The 14,603-nt window shown below is 37.6% G+C and overlaps 1 protein-coding gene across 3 annotated transcripts in view; it reads left to right on the plus strand.

Moving 5' to 3' along the window:
* The window catches only part of Stpg2 (sperm tail PG-rich repeat containing 2), a 430,378-nt gene that overhangs the window by 29,513 nt on the left and 386,262 nt on the right, over nucleotides 1-14,603 (plus strand). For all 3 annotated transcript variants that reach the window (XR_004119858.1, XM_031375660.1, XM_031375661.1), the window contains 2 exons: nucleotides 1,093-1,205; nucleotides 5,312-5,420. Coding sequence is in view for 2 of the 3 variants with exons in the window: in XM_031375660.1 (XP_031231520.1) it covers nucleotides 1,093-1,205; nucleotides 5,312-5,420 (222 nt within the window). In the remaining variant the exon portion in view is untranslated. The remainder of the gene's footprint in view (nucleotides 1-1,092; nucleotides 1,206-5,311; nucleotides 5,421-14,603) is intronic.

Consider the following 14,603-nt stretch of genomic DNA (forward strand, 5'->3'; position numbering starts at 1 on the left):
ACAAACCACAAGAAACTCAAGAAGAAGAAAGACCAAAATGTGGACATTTCATTCCTTCTTAAAAGGGGAACAAAATACCCACAGAATGAGTTGCAGAGACTAACTATGGAGCAGAGACTGAAGGAAGGACAATCCAGCCTGATATAGCTATCTCCTGAGAGGCTCTGCCAGTATCTGACTAACACAGATGTAGAGGCTCATAGCCATCCATTGGACTGAGTACAGGTTCCCCAGTGAAGGAGCTAGAGAAAGGACCAAATGAGCTGAAGGGTTTGCAGCCCCTTAAGATGAACAACAATATGAACTAGCTAGTATCCTCAGAGCTCCCCGGGACTCAACCACCAACCAAAGACTATACATGGTGGCACTGATTGCTCTGGCAGCATGTGTGTAGTAGAGGATTGCAAAGTTGATCATCAATGGGAGGAGAGGCCCTTTGCCCTGTGTAGGTTCTGTGCCCCAGTGTAGGGGAATGCCAGGGCCAATCAGTGGGAGAGGGTGGGGTAGCAAGCAGGGGGAGGGAGGAGGCAGCAGGGGTTTGTTCTTGTTGTTTTTTTTTTTTTGTTTTGTTGTTTTCTTTTTGGAGGGGAAATTGAGAAAGGAGAAATCATATGACATGTAAATAAAGACAATATCTAATAAAAAATTAAATAAAAAAGTTTCCTTGAATATGTTTTTAAATATCATGTAATTATTACCTGAGAACTTTTGGCATTGTTTGCATTATTTTGGTCTGTTTAGTTAATGTCTTTTAAATGGATTTTTAATAATTTTTTTTTTTTGTAAATAATACATTTAGCCTGTTTCTAGGTGGAGCTGCTCTTTATTGCCCTAGAGGCATTAAATTACCTAGTGTAGTACGAAGAGGAAACTGCTCTCGCTGGTTCAGTATAGACTAACTTTAGAGGCAATTCTCTGAGAATCCTGGCTGATGTGGGAGACAGGAGGGCAGAATCCATCTTAAAGAGCCCTCCCTGATTTTCCTGGTGCGGCTCTGTTGACTGAGGATTCTTGTATATAGACCTCAGTCAAATGTAATGCTTCCCAATTTGCTTCATGTCATGTTCTTAGTCTTCCCTTCTTTCTTTTTAGGATTATTCTAAAGCAGCTTTGAAATATAGAGGTATAAATTTTGGCAATACTACAGGAAGACAAGAATTGCTCAAATATTCAGGTCCTGGTCCTGGACAGTACGATATCATCCAGTAAGTAAAGACTGGGAACGCCCCGACTGGGAACGGTGGTACACACTATATTCCCTGCACTGGGGAGGGAGGAGGATTGCTGGGTCTGCGTAGTGGTTCTCAGGCCCTCCAGGATTGGGGCAGAGTGGGTACAACGGCTTCTGAGGCACCATCACCAATGCAGCATTGCCCTAGCTCAGACGAGGCTGTCCCCTTAAGAAAGGAGAGTTAGCACAAAGAACTCCAACTAGTATTATATTTTGAAATAATCCAGAAGAAACTTATTGCTTCTCCTGAGTCAGATTATGTCTCTTGCTGAATCTATATTACTTCATTTAGTCTTCACAAGCCTCTTAGTCGTGGCTATTGTTTACCTGTCTTATTAGTGAAAAATTCAGGAGTCGGAGAAGGTAAAGATGTTTAAGATCATGCAACGTTTTACATGCCAGAACTAGACTTTTACTGAGACCTGTTTGAGTACAGAGCCCATGGACCTAATAACTAAGATGCGCTCTGCTTAATTAAAAAAAAATAGATGAAAGATTCTGTAGTATTTTAAAGAAGGTGGGTCTGAATTTATGTCTTACCTTCGGCTTATGTCTCCGTTCTTCTGACTAGATAACTATGTGAGAAGACATTCAGAGTTAGTGAGACAACCATGGCATTCTTCAGTACAAGAATGGTAATCATTGGTTTGGAAAGAGAGCTAACACACAATTACCACCCGGAGTTAGCTTTGTTAGGAGAAAGGGGTATGAGGCGGAGATCGGGCCTGAGATGAGAAAGCATTCGGAAGATCATAGTACGTTATGTTAAATCCTTTGTTAACAGGGCACTCACGAAAAGGAGATGCTTTCTTTTAAAGCACATAAGACCTTCATAAGCAGGGGTAGCCTACAGTCAGAGTTAAAGAGATAGCCGCCACGGATGGCTGCTACAGGGTGGCCAGAGGAGCCTTCAGAGAAACCCCTACAACAAAGAAAATACCCGACTTTTGAACCCTTCTAGGGGGTGGTAGGAAGTTCACATCTTGTGATTTAGTTCAACAGCGCACATGACAAAGAACATGGGACAGTTAGGAATATAAATTAGTGGCTGTGGTTAGACTCAGCACAAGGCTACTTAACTCTGACCCAGGGGAGAGCTACAGGGGTACATGTGCTGCTGTTCCATATCATTAGCTTTGACTGCTTTGTTGTTTTAATTAATTGTGTATGTTTGAGCCTCTCCTCATCCTGTGTAAGTTAGAGACGAACGTTCTGTTCAGTTCAGAGAGAACATGAGTTCTCTGTCCACTATGGTCCTGTGGCAAATGCTTCCACCAACCCTGAAGCATGGTTTGCTTTTCCTGGTTGAGTGCACACTAGCTTCTCTGCCCGCTCATTCCTCACCGCATTAGTTTTCTTCCTTCTGGGAATTCTCCAGTGCTTCTCTACTCTGTACCCAGGCACAGACACACCTGATGATAGCAGTAAGCACATTCGAAGCTCAGGCTCCCGACTACAGCTCATTCACTGGACAGATATTGAATCATTTCTGTGTGCTAGTATTGAACTTAGTAACAGAGCAAGGCTAAAGCTTGACATTTTTACTTTTGAAGAACTTATACGTAGGTTATTGTTCTTATTGCGTTACTCTCTGAATCTGAAAAGTAGATTTTTGTGTTTTATTATTATTTTTTAATTATGTTATTCTGTACTTACCTTTCTTCCTAACAGGATAAGCACTATAGATCCTTCAAACCTTCATCTTCCTCCTTTTGGCAAATTCTTTTGTTGTTTAGCATTTAAAAGAGTAAATATTTTATGTTCATCTGTTCTGAAAGATGTTAATTTTGTTAATTTTGTTATTTGACAAATTCGTACATGCATATGGTATGTTCTGATCACTCTTACTTGGCACTTCTTCTCTCCATCTTACCCCTGCCAATGCCCCTTTGTCACTACCATCCCTTTCCCAGGGCAGCAATGTTGATTTTATTTTGTGGCTCATTTATCTTCCCCAGGACTGTCCCCATGGTCATTGGACACATAAACTTCCTTCTTCCAGTCTGCTGCTCTGCTTGCTACTACTTGCTCAGCTCACTACTTGCTTCAGCTTAACTAGCAAGAAGAGCAGGCAGGACTGTGAGCACTGCTCACTCTGGTTTTGCTTGCCAATTCTTCCATTTCTCCTAGTGTTGACACACCTTTCCCAGCCCCCATCCGTATTTGAAACTCCCCTCCACTGTCCCCTCCCTATGCTATCTGTAAAGCCTTGCTTTATCCCCAGCTCGCCTCTTTTTCCGTTCACCTTTCCCACGTGGACACAGTCCTGCCTTGTGTTCTTGGCTGCTTCTCCCTCAGCTGCCCTTGCTCTCTGCTCTGACTACCTCGCCTGCCTGCATTGCTCTGCTCTGACTACCTGGCTTGCCTGCATTGCTCTGCTCTGACTATCTGGCCTGCCTGCATTGCTCTGCTCTGACTACCTGGCCTGCCTGCATTGCTCTGCTCTGACTACCTGGCCTGCCTGCATTGCTCTGCTCTGACTACCTGGCCTGCCTGCATTGCTCTGCTCTGACTACTTTGCCTGCCTGCATTGCTCTGCTCTGACTACCTGGCCTGCCTGCATTGCTCTGCTCTGACTACCTCACCTGCCTGCATTGCTCTGCTCTGACTACCTCACCTGCCTGCATTGCTCTGCTCTGACTACCTGGCCTGCCTGCATTGCTGTGCATTTATTTGAGGTTGTCTTCTCATCCTGTACTGGGCATTTTCTAGTTGTTTCTTTCTGCTTTGGATGTTCATGAGTTAGAATCCTTCTGAGAGATTTTACATGGAACAGAGGGAGGGTTGGACACTCTGAGTGGGGAGATGTATTTATAATTTTCTCTTTGGGAAGGAAGTGGACGTAAGTATCAAGTATCCTATAACAATTCTGGTATCATAACTATACATTTATCTCATGGCTGCAAACTCATTTAAAGTTATGAAAAACAAACTTATTTGTAAAATTTTATACAAAATAAAATTAGTGGAAAGCGAGCCAGAATGGTGAAAACTCAGAATTGTGAAATTAGGGGAACTGTTAAATAACCTAAAGTCTGTTTTCTTGTTACCTATGTTATTTTAATCTTTGTGTAGTTAGCAGAGATTTTTTAAAAATGTAGAATGTCTTTGCAGTTCTGTTCAATAAATAGGAAAAACAGCAAGTATGGTTTACTTAAATATAATTCTAGCAATGACTAATGCTATAAGTTAGGATAGGTTTACTGGGCCCTGAAGGACACTAAATACCCTACATCTGTTTTTTGCTCTTATTATTAATATGTCCAAATATAGATGAAGAATACAAAGCTAAGAGAGATTGGGTCATCTGTAGATCATAAGCTAACAGGGGTGACTCCTGGCTGGCTGTCTGCCTTCAGCACTTGGGGATATTCACTGCTGTTGTATTTTTTCTTTAAACTGTCTAGTAACAATGAAAATACATTTACTCAGGATTCTTAGAGATTGTTATGCCTTTTGCCTTACTTCCTTATGTTATAAGTAGAAAGGGCTATTTTTCTTATTTTAACCAGAAATTAAAATACCAAGGGATTTTTGGATTTTAAAGACACATGTAAGTAGAATATCAGAAAACTTTTTTTTTTTTTAAATTACCTTTGATGATGTCAGTTCATGCTGTACGTATCATGGCCCACTTTCCCCCTTTGGAGTAATTATTATTAGAACAATTTTATAACAGTGCTCTGAGTTTTAGTTTCCCTCCTTCTGTATGTGTCTGTATATATGTGTGCATCTATCTATATGCACATCCAAGCTGAGGTCCGAGGAAAACCTGTGGGGATCCTTTTCCTCTGCCGTGTGAGTTCTAGGGATTAAACTCAGGCCATCAGGCTTGATATCAACTACATTCAGACCTTTGAACTATCTTGGCAGTCCCAGTACTCCATTAAACAAAACAAAACAAAACAAGCCAACATGAAATGTATTTTCATAAGTATTTGAATGTATTGACCCAACTTGTTAATCTTACTAAATCCACGAAAAGCAGAAGCTGTTGCTATAAAAATTATCTTTGCTTATAAAAATAGCTTTGTCTTTAAAATTGAAAATGCTCAAATTCTATCTGGATTTTTTTGAAAGGAAAAATAAACTACATTATGAAAATATTAACATCAAGAGAGATGAAGAGTATTGTTGTTCTTATGTCCCACGACTGTATGAAGCCCTAGTATTGCAGGAAGAGAAAAGGGTAAGTTGAAAGGGGTATTTCATCTATTTTCTGTATATGTCTGCTGTGCCTGATGGCTGTGTTGCACAGTGGGCATTGTAGAAGTAGCTACAGTACATGTTCACTGTGCAATACAGTGGTCACTGTCTCTGCTTGGACACTTTGTCATAAGGAACTCACTATTCCTGCTTTTTTTTATTTAAGTATTAGACAGTGCTTTTCTTCAAATGTCTTTAAATTGACCTAAGTTTTCCTTTAGGAATAATGATAGGAATAATAATTCTAGTATTATTAGGAATAGTAATTAGGGATAGTAGTATTTTAGAAATAGTAATTAAGAATAATACTAGTATTATTAAGAATAGTAATTAAGAACAAAACTAGTATTATTAGGAATAGTAATTAGGGATCATAATAGTATTTTAGGAATAGTAATTAGGAATAATACTAGTATTATTAGGAATAGTAATACAGAATAACACTAGTACTATTAGGAACAGTAATTAGGAATAACACTAGTACTATTATTCCTTCCACACCCCTCTCTTCCCTTACCCATGATTGCTTTTCTATCTCCCTTTCTCTAGTAAGGTTATGGCCTACATACCTTTGAAAGTTCTGCAATGTCAATTTACTTTAAGTTCTTTCAATGTCTTATGAGCTTCTTAATTTGTGAATTTTGTTCTTTCTCCTTTTTAAAATAAACTAAGCATAACATTCTGTGTGTTTTTAATTGTAAAAGCAGGATTCTTACCTGTTTTTGTTCCAAATTGTGGCTTTATTCACATAAAACTATTTAGATGCACTTTTAGATGTATATTGAAAATTTTCACATTTGAAAATTGTAGGCAATAAAACTCTCATTTTTCCTGTATAATATGTTTTAACTTAAGCGGTAAAGATTATAATGCAAAAATTTAAAAAGGGGTACATTTAGAGTAAGAACAGCTGGCTCTCCATTAGAGAGATCTAGCAACTACTTCAGTAAGATTTTTTTTTTCCTCCACAAGATTCCCTTGGCTTAGATGTTAACAAACAATGAATCATTTACCCAAGATAAGACATAATATAATGTTAGAAAATGATATATAATCACAGCAACAATTCATTTGTTTTTATAAAGTAACAATTATATTTTAAAAAACAGAAATTATTCATATTGCCTAGTAGGTTCTAGTGGATATATTAAGTAATTTTATATTATAGTGTAAAAGTATATTCAGAAAAGTGTGAATAAAGCTTTGTTTTCTGTTAAGGTTTTATTTATCAACAGAACTTATTTATACATACACATAATATTTTCATCATTGAAATACAAATAAATTATGGTCAAAATTATTTTTTTGACTGCATTGAAGGCAGAATCCAAGGCACATATCATGTTAGGCTAATACCCTTTCACTTCACCTCAAGCCTAGCTCTAAACATGATGCTTAGTGGCAAACTTTTGGTGTTTAGAAAAGTTATAATTGCATTAGAAATCCTCTCTTTATAATGTTACATTTTCTTTAAGGAGAAAAGTTCATATTAGATGATTATAAGGTTAAAATAAGATTGCCTGCATTATCACATTGCTCACTATGGTCTAAAGTGATTTGAAAAAACAAACCTTTTGAAGTAGGTAAAATAGCAACATGACGATCTGTAGTCAATAGCCATGGCATGGATTTTGGTTTTTGTGACTATTCTCATTTGCAGGTTCTTCCTTTGATAATATTCCTGAATTTGGGATCATTTAGTGTGGTGGTCTTAGTACTTACCACAGTGGCTAGGCCATAGTGAGGCCTTGAGAGATAGTTACTGTGTAAAAGCATGATTTCCTCATGTTGTCATGTCATTTTATGTCAAATAGGAGCACTTGTTTTTAATAAAATAGTATTTCTGTCTTAACATTTAGTTCACATTTAGAAAATCTGTTTTAACTTACAGTTCTTTCTTATCTCCAGTTTTGGTTTGGTTTTGTATTCTCGTTCACTTACAGTAATTATAAGATATGTAGCAAGATATCTCATAAATATCCTATTGTACATCACTATTATTTGCCGCACATGGAAAACTCTAGAACATAATGAATGGTAATACTAGAAACTGTATTGTGTCAAGGAAGTGGTTGGCAGAAGATTTACATATTATATTTTAATATACATTTTTAATTTGTTGGGAATTTCCTACAGTATATTTTGATGACATTTACCTCCAACTCTTCTTTCTAAATCTTTCTAGATTGATCCCTACTTCTTCATTTCTTCTCAACTTCCTGTACTCTCTCTAAAAAACAAAACAATACAAAACAAAGCCCCGAGTCTGATTTATGTTGCCCCAATACTGGCAATTTTGAGGCCATTCACTGGAGTGTAGTTGACCCATCAGGGGACCACATCCTGACAGGAAAGCGACTCTTCTCCCTGTAGAAGCAGTCAAGTAGTCATAGCCCTCAGTCAGGACAGGGGCTTGCAAGCCCTTCCCTCTCCATTCCAGACCATTGACTAGCTTGATCCTGGCTAGGTTTGAGGCAGACAGCCATGGTTCCTGTGAATTCAAGAGGGTGCTGTCATGTCTTGGGGATGCTGTTTGGCCCTGATCTTTTCCAGCCTCTGGCTCTTATAATCTTCTCACTCCATCTTCTGTAGACATTGGTATTCTAAAGATCTGAAGAGATCTGAGGAATTGGCTCAGTGATCAAAGTACTTGCCTCACAAACAAGAGGATCAGAGTTCTTATCCCCAGAGCCCGAGTAACTGTGGGGTGGGCATGCTTTTAGACACCTTGCCTCAAGAAGGAGATGGAAAACCAACCACAGAAGATTGCACGCATCACCCTTGGGCCTCCATATACACGAGTGCTTGCACACACACGTTCTCCCACACATGTGAATATCCATGCATACATGACTGTACACCACACACACACACACACACACACACACACACACACACATGAAAGAGGAAGAAAAAGAAGAAATAGTTTATTCTATATGAAAAAAAGGGTAGTTGAATAAATGAAGGTCACAAACTTTTCAAATGAAATGCCAGAGAGTACTTAGTTTGGATACATAATGTATCAGAACTACTCAAACCTATGGTCACATGTAAGGAGCTATGTACAATGTGTAATAAATACTATTACTCAACACAGCCTATTGGATTTGTCTATGGGTATAACAAGAAGTCGTTAGGGGTCAGTTTAATACAATGTCTATTTTGCAGAGTAATCATAGTAGGTTCTCCACTAAGGCCTTTAACAAGTCTAGTTTTGGGCCCCATTAACTAAAGCAGGTATGGGTTTCATCTCGTTAAGTGGGTCTTAAGTCCAAACAGAAAGTGTTAAGATACCCCCAAGACATCAGTGCCACCACTAGACCAGTGAGCATGTCTTGCCAAACAGGTCATTACTGTAGCCAAGAGAGTTCATAGCTGGGCAAGACTGATGGTCAATTTTCGTCTCTACTAGCATGTAGAATGCCTTCCATTATCATGAATGCTAGCCAGCAGGGATAAAACTTCCAGATCAATACCAGTCTAATTTGCCATGTTCTATAATGCAACTACGTGATGTCTTCATCAATAGGTATTACTACCAAGTTGTGGAGGATAACCAAAAGAAATACCAGTAACTGGTAATGTTTGAAGTCCATGGATGCTCAGTGGCCAACGCACGAATGGAATAATCTCCTCCTGAAAGGTTTTTTTTTTTATCTGTTAGTTGGTGGTATCTAGTAGCAACACTGTTGCCTTGTCATAGGTAATTCTTAAGCATTTGTATGTTTTTTATTTTAGCAAGGATCTACGGTAGTAGTTTGTTTCATGTAACTTTTCCAGGTTTTTAGTGTTAGCTCTTGCTTGTCCTGTCCCCTCATTACTCTGCCTTTCCATCCCCTCTCACTAAACTCTTCCTGTTTCATTTCCCCTCTAACTCTTTAGACCACCGTGCTCTATTTTCCTCCCGTGGTTACACTCCTCCACGGGGTCCATTACTAGTTTACTCATCTCTGTGGGAACTGTAAATGAAACACAAGTATCTAAAGATTTAAAGTCAATATCCATGAGTGAAAACATTTGATATCTGTCTTTCTAGGCGTGGGCTACCTCCCCTGGAATGGTGATTTCCTGATCTATTTATTTACCTACAAATATCATAATTTCACTTTTAAACAACTGAGTAATATTTCATTGTGTAAGTGTATCACATTTTATTACTCACTCATCTGTTGATAGACATTTAGGCTGTTTACATTTCTTATAAACAGCAGCAATGAACATGGTCAGTCAGTATCTTTTTATATATGTTCAAGAGTGCTATAGCTCGATCCTGTGGTAAATTTATTTCTAGGTTTTTGAGGGACACTGCTTCATAGTGCCTGCACTAGATTGAACTCGCACTGGCAGTGAATGAGTGTCTCCTCATTCTCCGCCAGCTTTTCTTGTTGTTTGGATTTTGATCTTAGGCATTCTGACTGTGGTAAGATGAAATCTCAAAGAAGCTTCCTTTGTATTTTCATGATGGTTAAGGATACTGAATATTCTTTGGAGGGCTTTCTGTGTAGATCTGTGACCCAGTTTTTAATTGGGTTGTTTGTTTTCATGACATTTAGATTTTTTTAAAAAAATTATCTGTGTATTCTACATTCTAACCCTCTTTCAAATTTATAGCTGGTAAAGGTGTTTCCTGTTTTATAGGCTGCCTCTGCACATGAGCAAATTGCATCCTTTGCTGTACATTTAGTTTCATGAGGTCTCATTTGCTTATTGTTGGTCTTAATGCTGTGCTATGGGGATTCTTTTTTCATCTTGACTCAGTTTTACTCAGTAGTGAGATGTTCAACTCCCATGAGTTTGTAAACTTTATGCTCTTCCCATTGTTGTGGATATCCAGCTTTAATCTGTGCTAGTCAGATAGGATGCAGTATGTTATCTTTGATAATCTGTTGAGACTTGCTTTGTGTCCTTATTGGTGGTCACGTTTGGAGAAAGTTACATGGGCTGCTAAGGAGAAAGTATATTCTTACTGTGTGGGTGGAATGTTCTGTTATGGTGTAATTTAACCCCAGAATTTGGCTGTTTTGTTTTCATCTGGGTGACTTGTCTGATCTTGAGAGTCAGATATTGAAGTCACCCATGACTATAGTCTTAGGTCTAATATGTGACTTAAGGTTTAGTAGTGTTTCTTTTATGAACTTGGCATCTGTTCAATGATGATATCTTCTATCTATGACAGGGAAAGTGTACCATGAAATCTAAACAATATGGTTGCCTAACCAAGACCTGAGAAATGACATCACCAATGGGCATGCCAACGTAGATAGGAGAAGTCTCATAAAGCCCCTTAGATGAAGAGCTATAGGCAGTTCATGACTACTCAGAGAGGGAGAATTAGTTTCTTCCAGGGATGAGCCCCTTGATAGGTAATCCATCCCAAGCACTCATCACTAAACACATGTACATATTAGTAGCACTAAATGAAGTAGCAGGTTGTATTTATAAATGTGTGTATATGTATATATGTAAAATAATTAAAGATTAAAAGGCCATAAATGTGAGCACATGGGAGGAGTTGGAGGGAAGAGACAGAGGGGAGATTGATGCAAAAACAGTACAATTCATGTGTGAAATTTTCAATAATTAAAATATTTTTTAAAAATCTGAGTAAAATTTCACTAGGTGGTGCCAAAACTTTGGCTCTTTACTGGTATAACATCTTATTTTTCATGCTCATTAAAATAAATGTTTAAGTTCCCTCTCCCCACTGTAGGACATTTCATCTAAGGTCCCTCCCTTTGAGTCCTGAGAGTCTCTCACCTCCCACGTCTCTGGTACTTTCTGGAGGGTTCCTCCAATATCCTATTTCTTAAGGTTGCCTATTTCCATTCTTTCTGCTGGCCCTCATGGCTTCAGTCCTTTTCCCTCACCCAATATCAGATCATGTTTCCTTCTCCCTCACCCCCGACTTCCCACCTCCTGTCCACTCTCCCTCCCAGGTCCCTCCCTCCCTCCCCACTTGTGATTGCTTTCTTCTCCATCCCAAGTGGGACTGAGGGCGTCCTCACTTGGGCCCTTCACCTTGTTGACCTTTTTGAGTTCTATGGACTGTATCCTGGGTATTCTGTACTTTTTTTGGTCTTTTTTTTTCTTTTTTTGGCTGATATCTACTTATTAGTGAGTACGTACCGTACCATGCATGCCCTTTTGGGTCTGAGTTATCTTACTCAGGATGACATTTTCTTGTTCCATTCATTTGCCTGCAAAACTCAGAATGTCCTCATTCTTAATAGCTGAGTACTCCATTGTGTAAATGAACCACATTTTCTGTATCCATTCTTCTGTTGTGGGTCATCTGGGTTGTTTACAGCTTCTGGCTATCACAAACAAGGTCACTATGAACATAGTGGAACATGTACCCCTGTGGCCTGGGGGGCATCTTTTGGGTATTGTTGGATCTTCAGGTAGATCTATTTCCAATCTTCTGAGGAACCTCCAGATTGATTTCCAGAGTGGTTATACCAGTTTGCAATCCAACCAGCAATGGATGAGTGTTCTTCTTTCTCCACATCATTGCCAACATGTGCTATTAACTGAGGTTTTTTAAATTAATTAATTAATTAATTTTTAACAACCATTGGACTGTATACTTTATTTTTTCTTAATTTTTTATTTAAATGCATTTTATAATTACACATATTAATAATATTGAGTATCTTGAGACTCAAATAACATTTAAAAATTCTGTTCAACTTTTATATTCATATCCTTTCATACCCTAAAAATATCATTAATGAATATTTAATACTGTCCATAACTGAGGGTCCTATATCTAATGTTGAATACTAAGTTATTTCAAAACACAAAATATTCTTTGGAAGTTAAGCATAGTAAAAGAGCATAAAATATTAAAAATGAATCATTAAGGAATATATCCAAAATCCCTTTTATGATACCACCTGACATAGTGAGAGAGTATTTAAAATGCATTATATATCTGTGTACATTGTTTAACAATCAGTTTTCTTAAAAAAGATTGTCAGTGTTTCTAGGAGAGAAATTATTTTATCAGTAAGTATATTTTAAAAATTTCAAAATTGCAAAATCTCTTGGATGTTTAACATTAAGAAAATGCTAGTTTCAAGTACAGTGAGAAAGATTATCAATAATATTTCAAAGATGTTTGTACATTATTTTAATATTTTAACTGTTAATATTCAATAAACAGAATAATTATTTTAAGATATATTTCATTGTTATGTCTCCCTTTTCATTACTGATTTTAGTTATTTGGATTCTGTCTCTGTGCCCTCTAGTTAGTCTGGCTAAGGGTTTATCTATTTTGTTGATTTTCTCAAAGAACCAGCTCCTGGTTTGGTTGATTCTTTGTATAGTTCTTTTTGTTTCTATTTGGTTGATTTCAGCCCTAAGTTTGATTATTTCCTGCCTTTGACTCCTCTTGGGTGTATTTGCTTCTTTTTGTTCTAGAGCTTTCAAATGTGCTGTCATGCTGCTAGTGTAAGCTCTCTACAGTTTCTTTTTGGAGGCACTTAGAGCTATTAGTTTTCCTCTTACCACTTCTTTCATTGTGTCCCATAAGTTTTGGTATGATGTGTTTTCATTTTAATTAAATTCTAAAAAGCCTTTAATTTCTTTCTTTATTTCTTCCTTGACCAAGTTATCATTGGATAGAGTGTTGTTCAGTTTCCATGTGTATGTGGGCTTTCCATTGTTTTTGTTGGTATTTAAGACCGGCATTAGTCCATGGTGATCTGATAGGGTGCATGGAATTACTTCAGTCTTCTTGTATCTATTGAGGCCTGTTTTGTGGCCAATTATATGGTCAGTTTTGGAGAAGGTACCATGAGGTGCTGAGAAGAAGGTATATTCTTTTGTTTTAGGATGAAATGTTCTATAAATATCTGTTAGATCCATTTGGTTCATAACGTATGTTAGTTTCACTGTGTCTCTGTTTAGTTTCTGTTTCCATGATCTGTCCATTAGAGAGAGTGGGGTATTGAAGTCTCCTACTATTATTGTGTGATGTAATGATGTATGCTTTGAGCTTTAGTAAAGTTTCTTTTATGAATGTGGATGCCCTTGCATTTGGAGCATAGAGAATCAGAATTGAGAGTTCATCTTGGTAGATCATACCTTTGATGAATATGAAGTGTCCCTCCTTATCTTTTTTGATAGCTTTTGGTTAAAAGTTGATTTTATTTGATATTAGAATGGCTACTCCAGCTTGTTTCTTGGGAACATTTGCTTGGAAAAATGTTTTCTAACCTTTTACTCTAAGGTAGCATCTGTCTTTGTCACTGAAGTGGGTTTCCTGTATGCAGCAAAATGCTGGGTCCTGTTTACCTATCCTGTGTGTTAGTCTATGTCTTTTTGGGGGAATTGAGTCCATTGATGTTAAAAGATATTAAGGAAAAGTGAATGTTACTTCCTGTTATTTTTGTTGTTAGAGGTGGAATTATATCTATGTGGCTATCTTCTTTTGGGTTTGTTGAAAGATTACTTTCTTGCTTTTTCTAGGGTGTAGTTTCCCTCCTTGTGTTAGAGTTTTCCTTTGTAGGGCTGGATTTATGGAAATATATTGTATAAATTTGTTTTTTTATGGAATATCTTGGTTTCTCCATCTATGGTAATTGAGAGTTTTGCTGGGTATAGTAGCTTGGGCTGGCATTTGTGTTCTCTTAGGGTCTGTATGACGTCTGCACAGGATCTTCTAGCTTTCGTAGTCTCTGGTGAGAAATCTGCTGTAATTCTGATAGGTCTATCTTTATATGTTATTTGACCTTTTCCCCTTACTGCTTTTAATATTCTTTCTTTGTTTTGTGCATTTGGTGTTTTCATTATTATATGATGGGAGGAATTTGTTTTCTCATCCAATTTATTTGGAGTTCTGAAGACGTCTTGTACGTTCATGGGTATCTCTTTCTTTAGGTTAGAGAAGTTTTCTTCTATAATTTTGTTGAAGATATTTACTGGTCCTTTAAGTTGGGAACCTTTGCTCTCTTCTATACCTATTATCCTTAGGTTTTGTCTTCTCATTGTGACCTGGATTTCCTGGATGTTTTGAGTTAGGAGTTTTCTTGTAGTTTGCATTTTCTTTGACTGTTGTGTCAACGTTTTCTATGGTATTTTCTGCACCTGAAATTCTCTCTTTTATCTCTTGTATTCTGTTGGTGATGCTTGCATCTATGACTCCTGATCTCTTTCCTAG

The sequence above is a fragment of the Mastomys coucha genome, unplaced genomic scaffold (assembly GCF_008632895.1).
Source record: "Mastomys coucha isolate ucsf_1 unplaced genomic scaffold, UCSF_Mcou_1 pScaffold16, whole genome shotgun sequence".
In the NCBI taxonomy this organism is placed as follows: domain Eukaryota; kingdom Metazoa; phylum Chordata; class Mammalia; order Rodentia; family Muridae; genus Mastomys; species Mastomys coucha.